We start from the raw sequence: 16,271 nt of genomic DNA, 5'->3' as shown, positions 1-16,271 counted from the left end.
ATAGTCGCAGACGCGTGGTGGAGAGCCTTGCCCCAACAGAAGGATCTTTTCTGTCGCGAGTGAAATAGCTCTAGGAAAATTTAGCTAAAGGTAAACAATGCTTGAGTCACCAGGTCTCTCTCCGTGGCTGTAGCTAATTTCTTACAGGAGAATCATGATCCCAAAAAGAAAATGCTCATCTGGATGAGAAATTGTAATCTTCCCAATTTAGAAAATCACATTACACTGCTTCGGGAAAGTGTCCAAATTGCTAAATCTTGGAAGCGGTCCCTCTTCTCCTCTCGAACGGACTCATTATTTAAGAAGTTTTATTATTTCGGAAAGAGACCGAGTGCCTTTCAAGAGTCAGAGTCTGTGTGTGTGGTTTGAAAGGGGGCACGCCGCAGAGGGAGGAGCTGAGCAGGTTCCACAGGGCAAGTGCCTGGTGCGGGAGTGGCTCCCAGCGACCGTGCTGCTGGGGAGACCCCGCAGAAGGCAAAGCAGCCGCTGGCAGGGCCCGCCTCACAGCTGAGCACTCAGAAAAGCAGGAAGGCCCCTCCCTCCACCCGGGAGACTGTGCCCTATTTACAATTTCTGATTCCAATTTAACGTCTGGACAAAGTAAATTCTTGCCATTATGATATCCTCGGTTTTCCTTAAGTGCACAACTTTCACCAAAGTCAGCAAATACACTAGATTGCCTTTAATGATATTACCGCTTTATTTTTTGACAAATTAAAACAAGAGTAGAGAATTCTCTGATTTACGGCACCCATAGAGAGACCATCTATGAGCTCCTACCTATTCCAGCCCCGTGCCAGGCATTTCACACCATGCGGGTGCAGACTGCAGCCAGTGAGGAAAGCATTTCAACAGACGAGGAAACCGAGGCACATTCATTTCTTTATTATTTAAGTTGACTCTGTTCACCATTCAAATCTCTTTCTAACTCCAGGGTTTTCCATTCTGCCCTTAGAAACTGAACTGGTCCATACCTTCTGATGCCATCTCTCATTTTTCCTCTTTATCTTCAACATATGAAAACACCTACCTTCTTATTCTTTCTGTCAGTCATTCTGTTAATGTGTGTGCATATAGGCCCCATTTAAAGGCATTCATTAGACTAGGAAAGATAAGCATGATTCATCTTATAGCTAAATTTTTCTAACACTAAAAGTGAAAAATATTCAGTAAAGTATTTATAGTTTTACTTAGACCATAATTTTCATAGTTTTCAAAGCTAGTGGACACAGCAAAGTTGTTACTACTCTTATGCATTAATAAATCCCCTCTATATAATTTTCTCCTTTCAAACATATTAAATATAATCATTTTGATTTAAAATTTTAATTTATCTTAATGAAAACGTAGTTCGATAGTCTTGAGAAGTTTTATTTTTATTTGAGGAAATGCAGTCAACTTGTGGTTTTCCTTAGCAACTTCTGTAATCATTCTTTGATCAGTGTTTTAGAGTATGCTACATTCTTCTGTTACTCACGGCTCTTTGTTATGAGGGACTATTTTGTTCATTGTGCGGGTCACTGCGCGGTGAGAGAAGGGAGCACCTGACTCTCCTGCGGTCCTCTCCAACTTCGCATGTAGGAGGCCAAACGTCCCTCTTTCTGCTCCTTCGTTACTAACCCTCGCTCACAGTTATTTTAATGGCCTGATTATGGGAGTTCATAGGAGGTTATACGAATTTCTTTCTGAAATAGAAGTGACTATACCTAGTGACTTGGTTTGGCATTTAAGCGTGGTTTATAGAGTATGATCCCAATATGTCAGGACCTCAGAGAGATGAGTAAGTCCCTGTCCTCAAGAAATGGCAGAAAAAAGGCAAAAATAAAAATATATAATATTAATACATTGTAGAAAACACCCTAACAATGCTGTTCGCAGGCTCCCATGGTGGGAAAAAGAGGCAGTCCACATAAAGGTGGTGGGGGTTAATGAACCTCCTCAGGGTGGTTTCTGTGAGGATTCCATAGCATTTCTCTTGGCGAAGATGTTGAAGGAAGGGCGCTTTGGACAGAGCAGGGGCTGGGATGGAATTCACAGATGTCCAGTGTGTAATGGTTAGTCACGTGACTCTAGAGCCAGCCACCTCGGCTCCAGCGCTGCCACTTTCCACTTTCACACTGCATGGTCTTGGGAGGGTCACTTCTCACCAGCCCAGTGGGTGCTAGGGTCGTTCCTATATCACAGAACTGTTTAACTCCAACTTTCAAGTTCCTATGTATGATACGTGACACATAGAAAATGCTAAGTAACTAGTGATTACAAGAGAATGAGAAACAATGTGACAGTTGGGAAACTGGAAACGCTTCAGTATTGCTGGAAAAAAAGTGCTGTCTTAGGAGAAGGTGAAGACGCCGTGCACCGTGCCAAGGAGCTAGAAGGTGCCCTGCAGGTGACCGGAAAGCAGAGGGGCGGCTGTCCAGTCGAGTCTTCAGCAGACCTCCCCAGGCAGGGGACGGGGGGCAGGGACAATGCTGGTCAAGACTGGAGGCGCAGAACCTAGTTAGAAGGCCACAGGAGTTGTCAAAACAAAATATTCTATGGTTCTCTTCAACAGTAACCGAAGGAGTTGAGAAGAGGTGACAGTTGAGGGAAATACTGGTGAAGTAGAGTTGGCAGGACCTGCTCCTAACCCTTAGTATGTAAAAGAGCCCGGGGGATCCTTTGAGAAAGGAAGGACTAATGGAGGGCCTGAAGATCCTCGAACTGGCAGAATGGGTGGCTGGTGAAGGCGTGAAGAGGAGAGTGAGAGGACATGGGCAAGCAGAGGTTGGAAGAGAAAACAGTAAGCACGGTCTGGAGACACTCAATTTGACACTCTTTCAGTGCATCTGAAGTCCAGTCTTTAGAATGGCATTCCAACTGAACAGATTCAGGATGCGATAGAAAAATAAAGGTGGTCGTGAGTGGGAAGGCTTCCCGGGGACAGTTTATGTCATCTGATGAGTGGAAGACGATGGTCCAATGCACCACATGGGGAAAAAATAATTTAATGTGGTTTTGTATTTGACCTAATGTATGAGTAAAGAATCTACAGTCAAGAGCAAGAATCTTATGTGGTCAAATAGAAACTTACTATTTCTGTGTGGTTCACATACTACTGGGTGAAAACTCTATCTGTAGATCATTTTGATATAGGTGAACTAAACACATTTACTAGATTGGGAAAATGTTTTTCATAAATAAAAATATTCACCTTTCATCTTGATAAAAATTTTAAAATAAAGCAATCTGAAATCGCATTTTATTTTGACCTTTAAAACTGATTCCTTGTTCATTAAATATTCAGCTGTTATTTAATTGCAGTTATAAAAAGCTAAAAAACACTTTCTGATGTAACTGACACTTTAACTCTGTTTTGAATCAGCATGGGCATCAGTCACGACAATGACCACCCATCGTGTGCAGACGGTCTTCATATCATGTCTGGTGAATGGATTAAAGGACAAAATCTCGGTGATGTTTCCTGGTCCCAATGTAGCAAGGAAGATTTGGAGAGATTTCTAAGGTACTGAGTTCACCTCCTGTTGCTGGGTCGTGAGTGTCTGCACCCCCACTTCCTCAGCCAACCCTCACGGGTGGTGTGGCTAAGCGGAAGGACGCCCAGTGGGGCATCAAGGCTCTGGGTTCCATTTTGGGCTTTTCCGCCAACTCACGGTGTGAACTGGGCCATAGTAACCCATCTGCTTCTGAGTTTCCACATCTGCACATTTAAAACTTGGGCAAGATGATTTGTGATGTTGAAAAATATTAAGGGTTTAAAAAATCTATCCCAGTCTCTAACTGCCTCTTTAGAATTTCACAGAGCAACCATTCTTGTTGCTCATCACTCAGCACGTCTTTTGTCATTATGAAGAACCTCTTTGACAAAAGCTCCACCTTTTCATTGTGACACTTCTAAGTTCTGGCTCTTTTTTCCTTACTGTGTAGTTTTCATCATTGCAAATAATCCTCCATTCTCTTCCTTTCCACCTTCAACAGCAATAACACTTAGCTTCTGCCTGGTTGGAAAGAAGCAATGCAAAACATTATTGTTTTACTTTTCATTTTAAAGCCTGTGTTCCTTAGTTATTCCTTTGGCCATAGAAGGAGCGGCTGGTGGGAGGAGTGAGTGAGAAGGAGAGAGTTGCTTGAAGTGCCCAAAAGTCTAAGTAAGAGACGTACACCCACCAAGCTTGCTACTTTCATGGCATAGCTACACCTCATTCATTTTTACATACCATCTAAGTTGGAAAGCCCATTTTTCTGCTAAATGAATATTAAAATGTACTAAAACAAAACATTTATTATGTTACCACAGCGCTTTCTGAAAAACGTTTGCAATCTATTCTCTGGCCGCTCTCCATGGGGACAGCGTGGCCAGCAGCACCGGCCGGTCCTGCGAGGGCAGCGCCTCCCTGGGGCAGCAGCCCTCCGTGGGCCTGATGAGTTTCTGGGGAGCGTGTGTGACGTGGTCGGGCTGCCTTCACACGAATCAGAACTGTGATAAAATTAAATGTCACCTCATAAGTGGTAATTGTGCTACAATGTCGAGTACATATCTTACAGCGAATAAACACTAGAGAATGCTTTCCATAGATACTTTAAATCCCTGAATGCAGTTGATTTTTTACCTTCATATATTTAATTTCTGAGTCTTGAGTTTTTTTCATCTTAAACATGTGTAAAATAGTAAGTCCCCTCACAGTTATGTAGATTAGCTGAGTTAATCCATATGAAAAACCTTTATAAACCAAAAAGTTCTATTATCTTGAAGATTACTATTATTACTATTAGGATTATCTTAAAGAATTATAAATAAATGATTTTCATATATAGAATAATTCCTATAACATTAAATAAAAATGCTTATAAATAACACATTTTTCATGTTATGAAATATTTCCTGTTGCATGCTAGTGATAGCTTTTTACACTAAATTCAAAATTTTGCATGTGTCTGCATATTGCCAGGTCAAAGGCCAGTAACTGCCTGCTGCAGACAAACCCCCAGAGTGTCAACTCCGTCATGGTCCCCTCCAAGTTGCCGGGGATGACATACACCGCTGACGAGCAATGTCAGATTCTCTTCGGGCCACTGGCTTCCTTTTGTCAAGAGATGCAGGTAAGGTTATGCCCAGGTGGGATTTGTGAAGTGCATGTTCCTGTCCATTGTTTAGAAGTATTAATCAGAGGAGAGGAAGAGGACTTTATTTTAAAGTTTGTGGCTCAAAATCACCCCAATCTTGGAAAGAAGGATTTTCTAGGAAAAGTTTTTGCATTTTCCCCCTAGCTCTTGGAGGTGACATATATAAGTTGTGGGCATTTAATTAATAAGGAATGACCCAAGAATTTCTACTTTGACTTGGCACCAAAGTCAGGGAAATATTTGTGTTATGCCATTCCAATGCTTCTATTTTAAATCTCTTACTTCCTTACATGGTAGGTAACTGGGTAAAAATGTAATACATCAGCCCTGGCTGGTGTAGCTTAGTGGATTCAGCATGGGCCTGCGAACCAAAGGGTCACTAGTTCAATTCCCAGTCAGGGCACATACCTGGGTTGCAGGCCAGGTCCCCAGTGCAGGGTGCGCAAGAGGCAACCACACATTGATGTTTCTCTTCCTCTCTCTTTCCCTTCCCCTCTATCTAAAAATAAATGAATTAAATCTTAAAAAATGTAATATATCAATATATAAACATGTAATTGTGAAGAAAGAGTTGTCTTTTAACCCTGAGAATAAAAAGTCAAAAGTATATTCTGTAGGAGTAAAAATTAGAGCATACATAATTAAATAGCCCAACCATATGATGGTCTGTATATGAGAACTCGAAGTCACTGATTGCTCAGAGAGGCCCATTGCACCAGCCTAGAAATCCGAAGTCTGGAGGATTGAGCAAAACACCCTTTTTAAGCGTGTAAGAATTTTAGCTCTATTTGCCCTTCCTTCTTCCTTTCTCTCTTCCTGCTGCCAACCCCCAAGCTGCCCATCTCTTCCCAGTACACACACACACACACACACACACACACACACACTTTCTATTTCAGGAATGAACTGGTAGTCACACTTAGAGTGAATTGGTAACTGTATTTCTTCTAAGTTTCTATGATTGCTTCAAAGGACTTTGGCTTTGCTGAAGATAATGTTCTCATGAGTGCTGTTACCTTTCTTAGCCTCTGGCCCCGTGGCTGGCCCAGGGTAGGCCCTCAGAGAACACTGAAGTGTCATGCATGAAAGCCCATGTAGGATGTAATACCCATTTGGCAAGGGTGGCGCTCAAGAAAAACTGGTGCAGGTGAGCGACCGCAATCTGGCACCCATGGGTTCCCACATGGCGGAGTTCTGGACCCGTGCAGCAGCAGCCAGGTGGGCTCTGTGTGATCCGTCTCTGAGACCTCTCTGTCCCCTTCTACCAGTCTGCTTGTTCACCCTGCTCTCTGCTCAGGGCCTTGAGGTAATCAGGAAGTGAATGCCACGTTCTTTCATAAATCTTCATGGTAAAAACAGTGTCTTGAGGTGCACAGGGTTGGCATTGGCAGTAGACACGTCCACATGCCGACATTCTCATTGTTTTGGACAAAGAGTGTGTGGTTCCCGCCGGACTCCGCAGCAGACTGCTTCGGTTGGTGCAGTGTGCGGAGTCGCTAGGGCTAAGGGAACATTCACGTTTATACAGTACTCCCAGGGTCAGCAAATGGCCAACAACAAAAATGGTTTTGATGCATTTGAGATTATTTTTTGTTAAACATTTTTAAAAGTTTTTAGAAATTATTTTTCATGATATACTGGGGTTAGTAAAACTTTACTAGTGCCATTCTACAATATTTTGAATTCTATGCCACAGTGTATAAATCATTTGTATTAATGGTCTATTTTGATTCTTACAACAATTATAGGCCACAGTTATTCAATTCTATTTTACAGACCAACAAGTTGAGGCCTGTAGAAGTTCAATGACACGTTAAGTTCTTTTCCCTGTTAAGAGGGATGTCAGATGCAAGTCTGAACAGCAGAGTACGTTGCAAGCACTGCGTCTACTGCCTCTCATGGTACTTAACCTCCTTTCCGTGTTGTCTTTTGATAGAAAACCCTTACATCATTTCCTGTGTTTACACTGAATTCATTTTACCTGTGATAGCATCTATACCATCAGGATGAAATTATACCTTAATTGATTTATTTTCCTAGGCTTTTTGCTTTATTTATATAATTAGTTCTCGTGGACCTACCACCACAGATTTTTTTTCATCTCTGAAAATATAACTGTTTTTATGTGATTTTAAATTTAAGTTTCTCCATATTCTAAAATGATGCCTTGTTTTAAACTAAGTATTTTGCAAATAAAATTAAGTTTTAGGTTAGGCATCCAGAAATGTTTTCCTTTTTCCCCCCATCAAATTATATGTATGCGAATGGCTTATTTATAAGATCAGTCCTTCTTTCCTAGTTCTATCTGTGTGTAATCTTTATCAGAGACATTTTTAAAAATGATGCCAGGAAGTAGATGCTGTGGGCAGCCAAGGAAAAGCAAAGCCTCAGGGTTGGTTGGAGGTGTCTGGCTGAAGAGGCGCGAGGCCTGGGCTCTCACAGAGCTTTTGCCTCTTCTTAGGTGTTCACCTCAGTCACCACAGTTTTTCCCTCTAAGCCACACTCTCTAGAAAATGGGAAGTGGGACTGCATTAGCTTGTCTAGTCTCTTAGAACTGCGAGGTTGGACTTCCGTGATTCCAAAATCTTATTCTGTACTACTCTCGAAAATTGCCATTCTGATCCCAAATTACTGTGGTGTTTGGCACAGGAACTAGGTGGATGGAGAGATAGAAGGATAGAGCCCCTGGAGAGGTGACTTACAGATCCGGTCTCTGACTTGACAAATGTTGATTGAGTTCCAACCCCTTTCCAGACACTGCTCTATGCCCTGAGACAGAAGGAAACAAAGACCGCCTTCACGGATCCTGTATTCTAGCTGGGGAGACAGACAGTAAGCAGATACATGTAATATGTCAGTTGGTGATAAGTGTCTTGGAGAAGTAGAAACTCAGGTAAGAGGATAGGGAATACAATCTGGGCGAGAGGGTAGGAATGGTGCTATATAAATAGGCTGATCTGAAAGGCTTCCTGTAGGAGGTGACGTTTATTTAGAGATTTAAAGGCGTGTGATAGCAAGCCATGCATTTATCTTGGGAGGAATGTATCAAGAAGAACTAGAAAGCAAAATACCCTGGAATGGAGTTTTGGCCATGTTTTAGTTTTAAGATGCCTATTAGACATCTAAGTAGATGTAAGTAGGTCCAAGATAGACATCTTCAGGAGGCGTAACTTCAAAACATCAGGGGAAATAGTTGGTAAGTGTAGATGATTGGATAGCTCTGCTTGTTAAGGCACATACATTTATTATTTTTTACTCTCAAGAGGATGGACATGGAATTATCACATCTACCAATCTGCCATGTAGACTTTACAGAAAACAAATCTCCTAGAAGGAGGTGTCCGTCCTTTTTACCACTGTGCCCCTAGCCCCTGAAAGAGTGCTCAACAAATGTTTGTTACGTGAATAAACGAATGGGCTGAGTGATGGAATAGGGAGCCAACATTTTCACTCACCTCAGTCGTTGATTCTCAGGCACGGGCATGTCCTGCTCCACTGTGCTCCCTTCATCGTGCTTTGCAGGCTTGTGGCAATCCTGTGTAGCACGAGTCCATCAGCGCCACTTTTCCGATAGGCTCAGAAGGCGTTTAGCATTTTTTCGTACTGAAGCATTCTTAATTAAGGTATTTACAATACATCATGGTTCAGACAGCATGCCATTTACATAAGTGGACCCGCTATATGGCGATACTTGCTTTACTGCAGCGGTCTGGAGCTGAATCCGCAATGTTTCAAGGTGTGCCTTTACATGACATGTCAAGACAACATGCAGATAACCTTCTAAAATATGAATTTAACCAAATTAATTTATTAATTGAATGTAGTAATTCATAACTCAATAAGACATTAATTTATGACTGTGCAAACACCAAGCATAAGGGCAGATAACTTATGTTTCACAGCTTATGCATGAGTCAATCAGTCGTCCTTATCACCCTTCCCTCCCCCATCAATTACAAATAACTTCCAAGCTGCATGGAATGCGGATTCTTAGCAACTTTTCAACAATGTGCGTCTTGGGTAGAATGCTAGAGACAATAGTCTGTAGTATTTGTGTTAGATGTTGCTCTTCCACACTTGTAAACATTTATGTACAAGCACTAGTGACTCCGTCATTCCTTACATGTTGATCTAAGGGTAACTTTACCCTAAGATGTAGGTGTAAAGATGCTTGCGAAACACCTTGACTCCAGCCATAATAGCTCACTCTTCTGCATTAACATGGGAACTTCTTGGATGTCCTCATTTCTGAGTCCCAGTGCCTCTAGGTCATCTGGCGCTTTGTGGCTGAGCCAGCTCTGACTGCACCAGGTTATTTATTGCAAGAACTGCCTGTAACAGCCTAGCTGAGAACACAGAAGTATGGGTGCTTCCCTGGGATTGCTAGGAAGTCGCCATACAAGAGTTACATTTTTTGAGTAATGAGGACATGTGTTAAAATACGGAAGACCTTCTGGAGACGTAAGGCTCTGCCTTTGCTGTTGGACTAGATATTTTGTGACTTGTATATATATCACGGTGTGTAGAAAACTTCCTAGTGTTCTTGAACCATATGGTGACTGTAAAAAGTTACATAGAAGGTTCCAGTCTTACATTTCTCTTGTATCAACTTGTTACATCAAAATATGCAGGACCTCTACAACCTCTCATTGAACAGGCTGGCAGTGAATTAAGGTATGCCGTGAAGACTTCTGGAAGACTGAGTTGTGGTGATCTGGTATTGTGGCATTCCAGAGGCAGCAAGAATTTGGACTTTAGAAGGTTGAACATGAAATTGCATTGATGAGTAGCAGTTCTTAGGCAACCAAAACAACATCATTAATCTGTTCTTGAGATTGGTGAAGTTGTAAACTTATGAAGTCCTTCCTTCTTTCCTATATGATCTATGAAATTATGGTGGGTAAAAACTGCCAGGAATTGATTCTGCCTGTTTGGCTATCTAATCAAAGCTTCGTCTTAGCCTTTGAGTCTCAATGCTAGTTGGTGAACTCATAGGTTTGATGACAGTTTGTTTGACTGGGTAATCTAGCTGTTTAACTTCTTTCCTCAGAACTAATTTTCCCATGACTGCTTATTGACACGGGCTTTTATTTGTAATGTCTCTATCTTTGTAAATGGCCTGTGTTCATTTTTGCCCATTTTTTGATTTTCTGTTTTTCTTGCTGGTTTGCAGTTCTTTCTATATTCTAGGTGCGAATTCCTAGAATTTGCAGGTCTTTCTATAGTCGGGGTGTGTTATTCACATGTTAACTTTGTACACAGTGTTCTTTGTCTTTTAATTTGAGGTGGTAAATCCATCAAATTTTCTTATTAAGGTTGTTCTGTTTTTGTTTTGTTCCCCATCTTATACAAATTTTTCCTCCTCTGGAATTAAATTTTCATATGGTGCATTCATTTTCTTTCCACTTAAATATTTTTTAGCACTAGAGACATTCTGGATTTTAAAAAGATAACTTTTTATTATCTATACCTATTTTAATTTCATTGCAATAAGATGGAGTCACCAATATGATGCCAATTTTTTTAAATTTGTTGAAGTTTCATGTTTAACGTAACACATGATAGATTTTAGTAATTGTTCTCTGTGTACTTGAAAGAATGTGTGTGTGTTCTTTAAAGTTCATTATCTGTCATGAGATCTTAGACAAAGCATATTAATATTATTATTCAAAATATCAACTTTTTGCTTATTTTGGTTTGATTGACCTATCAGTACCTGACAAATGTGTTAAAATACCAACTCTATCTTTATTTTTGTTACGTTTCATTTTTAAATTACTTTTATTTTTCAGTTACAGTTGACACACATTGTAATATTAGTTTCAGGTGTACAGCCCAGTGATTGGACATTATATAACTTACTAAGTGATTATCCTGATAAATCTCACACCCACTTGACACCATACATAGTCATGAGAATATTATTGTCATTATTACCCGTGCTGTGCTTTACATCCCCATGACTATTCTGTAACAACTAATTTGTACATCTTCCCAACCTCTCTCTCTCTCGTATCTGGCAACTGTCAAGTATTATTTGTCTTTACAAGCCTGTTTCTGTTCTGCTTGTTTATTTGTGGGGTTTTTTGTAGATTCAGTTGTTGATAGATATGTATTTATTGTCATTTAATTGTTCATATTTCTAAAATTTTTTTCTTCCCCTTCTTAAAGAAGACCTTTTAACATTTCTTGTAATACTGGTTTTGTGATGATGAACTTCAGCTTTTTCTTGTCTGGAAAGCTCTTTATCCCTTCTTTAATTCTAAATGATAGCTTTGCTGGGTAGAGTAATCTTGGTTGTAGGTCCTTGCTTTTTGTCACCTTGAATATTTCTTGCTAGTCCCTCTCTAGCCTGCGAAGTTTCTGTTGAGAAATCAACTGACAGTTTATGGAAGCTCCCTTGTAGGTAACTAACTGTTTTTATCTTGTTGCTTTTAAATTTCCCTCTTTATCTTTAACCTTTTGCATTTTAATGATGGTGTATCTTAGTGTGGGCCTCTTTGAGATCATCTTATTCGGGACTCTCTGTGCTTCCTGGACTTTTATGTCTATTTCCTTCTCCAAGTTAAAGAAGTTTTCTGTCCTTGTTTTTTTCAAATAAGTGTACAATTTCTTGCTCTCTCTCTTTTCCTTCCAGCACCCCCATGATGCAGATATTGGTATGCTTGAAGTTGTCCCAGAGACTCCTTATACGATCCTCATCTTTTTTGGATTCTGTTTTCTTTTTTGCTGTTCTGATTGGGTGTTTTTTCCTTCCTTATATTCCAAGTTGCTGATTTGATTCTCTACTTCATCTACTCTACTTCTGATTCCCTGTAAATTATTCTTCATTTCAGTCACTGTATCCTTCATTTCTGACTGGTCCTTTATGCTGTTGAGGTTGTCACTAATTTCATTGAGCATCCTTATAACCAGTGTTTTGAATTCTGCATCTAGTAGATTGTTAGTCTCCATTTTGTTTAGTTCTCTTTCTAGAGTTTTGTTCTATTCCTTCATTTGGATGTGTTTCTTTGTCTCCTCATTTTGGCAGCCTCCCTATATTTGTTTCAACATGTTAGTAGAGTTGCTACATCTCCCAGGCTTGATAGGGTGGCCTAATGTAGGAGGTGTCCTGTAGGGCCCAATGGCACCCCTATCACCCAAGTTGGGTACTTAAGTTGCACCTATCACGTGAGCTGTATACACCCTCCTCATATAGGGGGCTTGATTGCTGCTGACACAGAGCAGTCAGCTGCAGGGACTGATTGTGACCATTGACCATAGACCTCTGACCACCGTAGTGGATCAGCTGGACAAGGACCCACCCTACAGAGCTGGACTTACTTCATTGGAGCTCTGGTACCCACTAAGTTTACCCCTTGAATGTGTCACTTGTGGAGGAGGTTGGGTGGTGCTTTGACATGGTCTGAAGCTGTCCATTGGGTGCACTGGCTCTGGGGTTTCCTGGCAGGAGCAGGCCAAGGTCCGCAGCCACCTGTTCTGCCTGGGTCATCCAGCATGACCTACAAAGTGATCTAGATGGCTGCTACTTGTGCTGAACTTGGAGGTGCCCAGGTGAGGCCAAGCTGCAAACCCAGGCAGGCTGCTGCTAGTGCCGAGCCTGAGACCACTTAATGAGAGTACAGAGCACTCTGAAGCTAACTGCTGCTTGTTTGAGAGATGCTTTTAGGGAAACCTAAAAAATGAACCTAGACAGGTCATTCTTATGGAAAATCCACTGGAGACAAATTGAGTGGGGCTGAAAGGTGGGTGTAGCAGAGCTTCAGATGAATCACCAGGGTAGGCAAACACTGTGATGGAGTCTCAGATAAAGCACCTCCCTGCCTGCTGGCTCTGTGAGAAGGGCTCATCAAAGAAACAGCAGCCTCTGTTTCTTCCAACACTTCTGTCTGGAAGAAAGCTGACGCCCCAGCTCTTGTCGTGATGCTGGACAATTCAGTTCCTCCCAGTATGCCCCTGGTGCTTTTCAAGCTGCTGTCCACTGTTGGAGCTTAGAGGCAGTGAGTTGGAGTAAGTCCATGTATGGGCCCTTTAAGAGGAACTTTCTGGGGTTCCAGCAGCCCTCAGCCTCCCTCTGTCTCATTCCCTCTTGGTTTCTACAGCCAGAAGTTGTGCTGACTTCTCTTCTTGGCACTATAACCCTAAAATGGGACCCCTTACTTCTCAGGGGGGACTTCTGCAGCCTACATATCCCTCCCAATTTTTATCTGCCCCATGTATGTGTGGGGCCAGCCTGTTCTGCATCACCACCCCTCCTACCAGCCTCAGTGTGGCTTTTCCTTTAATTCCCTAGTTGTAGGACTTCCATCCAGCCAGATTTCAAGTGGTTCTAAATAACGGTTGTCCTATAGTTTAGCTGTAATTTTGATGTGGTTGTGAGAGGAGACAAGTGCCTCATTGACTACACTACCATCTTGCCCAGAAGTATCCCAACTCTGCTGATTTCTTAATTTCTTCCTATAATTGTCAGTTTTACAGGTGTATGTGCATTTAGGTTTTTTTCTTTTGCTTGATTGATCTGTTTTTCCTTTTCCATTTTTTAATGATTTGTGCCTTAAAATATTTTGTCTGGAATTAAAAACACTCTCCTAGCTAATATTTTCCATACCTATGTTTTCAAAGTTTCTAGGTATTAATATTAATATAAATATAAATATTGGTATAGATAAATACATATATGTCTACTAGTGAAAAGCTATTGCTAGATTTTATATTTTTCTGTTTAAACAAAATTATGGTTCTTACTATTTTCATCAGCAAATTTAACATTTTTACATTTATTGAAATTAGTGTTTTTTAGGATTTTTATTGTCAACCTATTTTATGTTTGTGTTTTATTTATATGCTCTATTTTTTACTTTTCTACTTTTGGTTGGAGAAACAAAATTTCCTCTGCATTCAAAATTCATATATTCTTTATATGTTTTCTGTATGTAAAGTAATTGGTTGTTTTTTCTTACTCAATAGCATTCACCTGGCAGATAAACTATTTTGTTTATCAATTCACGTCTAAGTAGACATCTGGGATTCAGTGGTTATGAGTAAGATTACTTTGAACATTAGTGTGTGATTATTTGTGTAGATTGGTTCTGCAATATTAATACATCAGCACATTATATATTAAATGATTATTTTCTTATAAACTGTGGGCTAGGAACCAGCTGCCTGTTTATGTAAGTGAAGTTTTACTGGAAAATGTCACCCTCATTTGTCCACATGTTCTCTTTGTCTGCCTTCAGGTGACAATGACAGCGCTGAGCAGTTGCAACAGAATCCATGTGGCCCATAAGCCTAAAATACATGCTCTGTGGCACTGTACAGAAAACTTGCTGATCTCTGTTGCAAATACTCTGGATGCTCTTTTCTTCCTCCAAAGAGTGGGGGTGGGTTTTTTGGTTTTCTGTTTTCAGAGCCAACTAAGTTTGCTAAACTCTACTGGAACCTTTGTCTTGCCTGCAGTGTAAAACTGCTTGTGTTTTGGATGAGTTAACTCTTCCCTAATCTCAGCTATTTGCAATGTATCTGATGCCTGTATGGGTTGGGTGCCAGCTAAAGCCTGAGGCTTCTCTAACTCTTTTTGGGGGGGATTGTCCTTTCAGTTTTTGTCAGCTTTTAACATTCCAGTTTCTGTCTTCACTGCTGTTTTAGCCTTCCAAAGTTGTGCCATGACCAGCCACTGTTAGGTCAAAGCTGCAAAAATGGTGAGCTCAGCTTGTGCCAATCTTTCAGCTCCCTAAAAAACTTGCCTACTGCCCTGGCTTGGATGGCTCAGTGGATTGAGTGCAGGCCTGTGAACTAAAGGGTCTCAGGTTTGATTCCCAGTCAGGGAACATACCTGGGTTGCAGGCCAGGTCCCCAGTGGGGGGTATGTGAGAGGCAACCGCACACTGATGTTTCTCTCACTGTCTTTCTCCCTCCCTTCCCCTCTCTCTAAAAATAAATAAATATTTTTTAAAAACCTTGCCTACCATTTTTCACTCTCCAGAACCACCAGGAAGTCACTTTCTGTACCCTGCCCTCAGTTTATGGTTGTTACATACAGAAGGGTTGGTCCTCTGGGAATTTACTCCCTCGTTCTGGAAGGGAAAACTTTTATCTGTAATCCTCACCTGAGGATATGTTTATTGACTTAGGGGAGAGAGAAGAGAAGAGAGGAGAGAGAAGGAGAGAAGAGGAGGACTGGGGCAGGGGAGGGGAGGGGAGAGAACATTGATGTGAGAGAGAAACATCAGTCAGTTCCCTCTCACACACACCCTGACCAAGGATCAAACCCACGACCTAGATATGTGCCCCAACCAGGAATTGAACCTGCACACTTTTGTTGTACAGGACGATGCTCCAACCAGCTAAGCTACTTGGCCAGGGCAGAATCTTTTTATCTTATATGCTTTATACTAAGGAATTTTGGGTCATTTTTCTTTCAAATAATTTAAATGGTTTCTTCCCAGTTTTCATTCTTGTCCTTTCCTTGGGGCTTCCTTAACTAAGTAGTGACAGTTCTCCTCTCTCTAAATTTCCCCTTACTCCTCAACTTCCTTTAACACTTTCTGATGTGTTCTACTGAGGAGTCCCTCACAGCTTGTTAGCTCCTTTGTTTGCTAGGCGTAGACTACACTTTTCTCCCCATGTCTACTAACTTCTGCCACTCGCCATCTCAAAGTATGTGGAGTTGTGAGGTAAAGGGGAAGACATAGACTTATTTATCTCTTAGTAGCCAAACCTTCTCCGTGGGGTAAAGTTTGGAGATGTAAATGAGATGTAAATGGATTTCTGTTTTCATCACATTAAAAAGAAGGGTTATAAGAATGGCTAAAATCCAATTATTGTTGCTTTATGTAGTCAGTGTTTATTTAGATGTATCCTCATTGATATCAGGCTCTTTGGTCTCCATTGCTTTGCGGTCCTTTCCTCTCAGATCGTGTTTCTTCTCACAGTACATCATTTTGAAGCCCTTTTGGACAGATCTGTTGGGGACAGGCCCTCAGGTTTTGTTTCCATGAGTCTCTATTTAAACTTTAGCCTTGAATAAAATTTTAGCTAAGTTTAGGAGTTTATAATGACACTTATTGTTTCTCTTGACATTTTGAATGTTATGTATTCACTTCCTTATGTTGATGCCAAGACACCATCTTTGTCATTTTCCTAAT

At 41.0% G+C, this 16,271-nt stretch overlaps 1 protein-coding gene across 3 annotated transcripts in view; it reads left to right on the top strand.

Annotated features, from left to right (window-relative positions):
* ADAMTS19 (ADAM metallopeptidase with thrombospondin type 1 motif 19) overlaps positions 1–16,271 on the top strand; it is a 244,175-nt gene that overhangs the window by 137,710 nt on the left and 90,194 nt on the right. For all 3 annotated transcript variants that reach the window (XM_036014922.1, XM_036014923.1, XM_028528758.2), the window contains exons 9-10: positions 3,365–3,505; positions 4,950–5,100. In XM_036014922.1, coding sequence (XP_035870815.1) covers positions 3,365–3,505; positions 4,950–5,100 — 292 coding nt within the window. The remainder of the gene's footprint in view (positions 1–3,364; positions 3,506–4,949; positions 5,101–16,271) is intronic.

The sequence above is a fragment of the Phyllostomus discolor genome, chromosome 13, assembly GCF_004126475.2.
Source record: "Phyllostomus discolor isolate MPI-MPIP mPhyDis1 chromosome 13, mPhyDis1.pri.v3, whole genome shotgun sequence".
Lineage (NCBI taxonomy): Eukaryota > Metazoa > Chordata > Mammalia > Chiroptera > Phyllostomidae > Phyllostomus > Phyllostomus discolor.
Note: the sequence above shows the minus strand (reverse complement) of the source record. Positions and strands in the feature narration are given on the sequence as shown.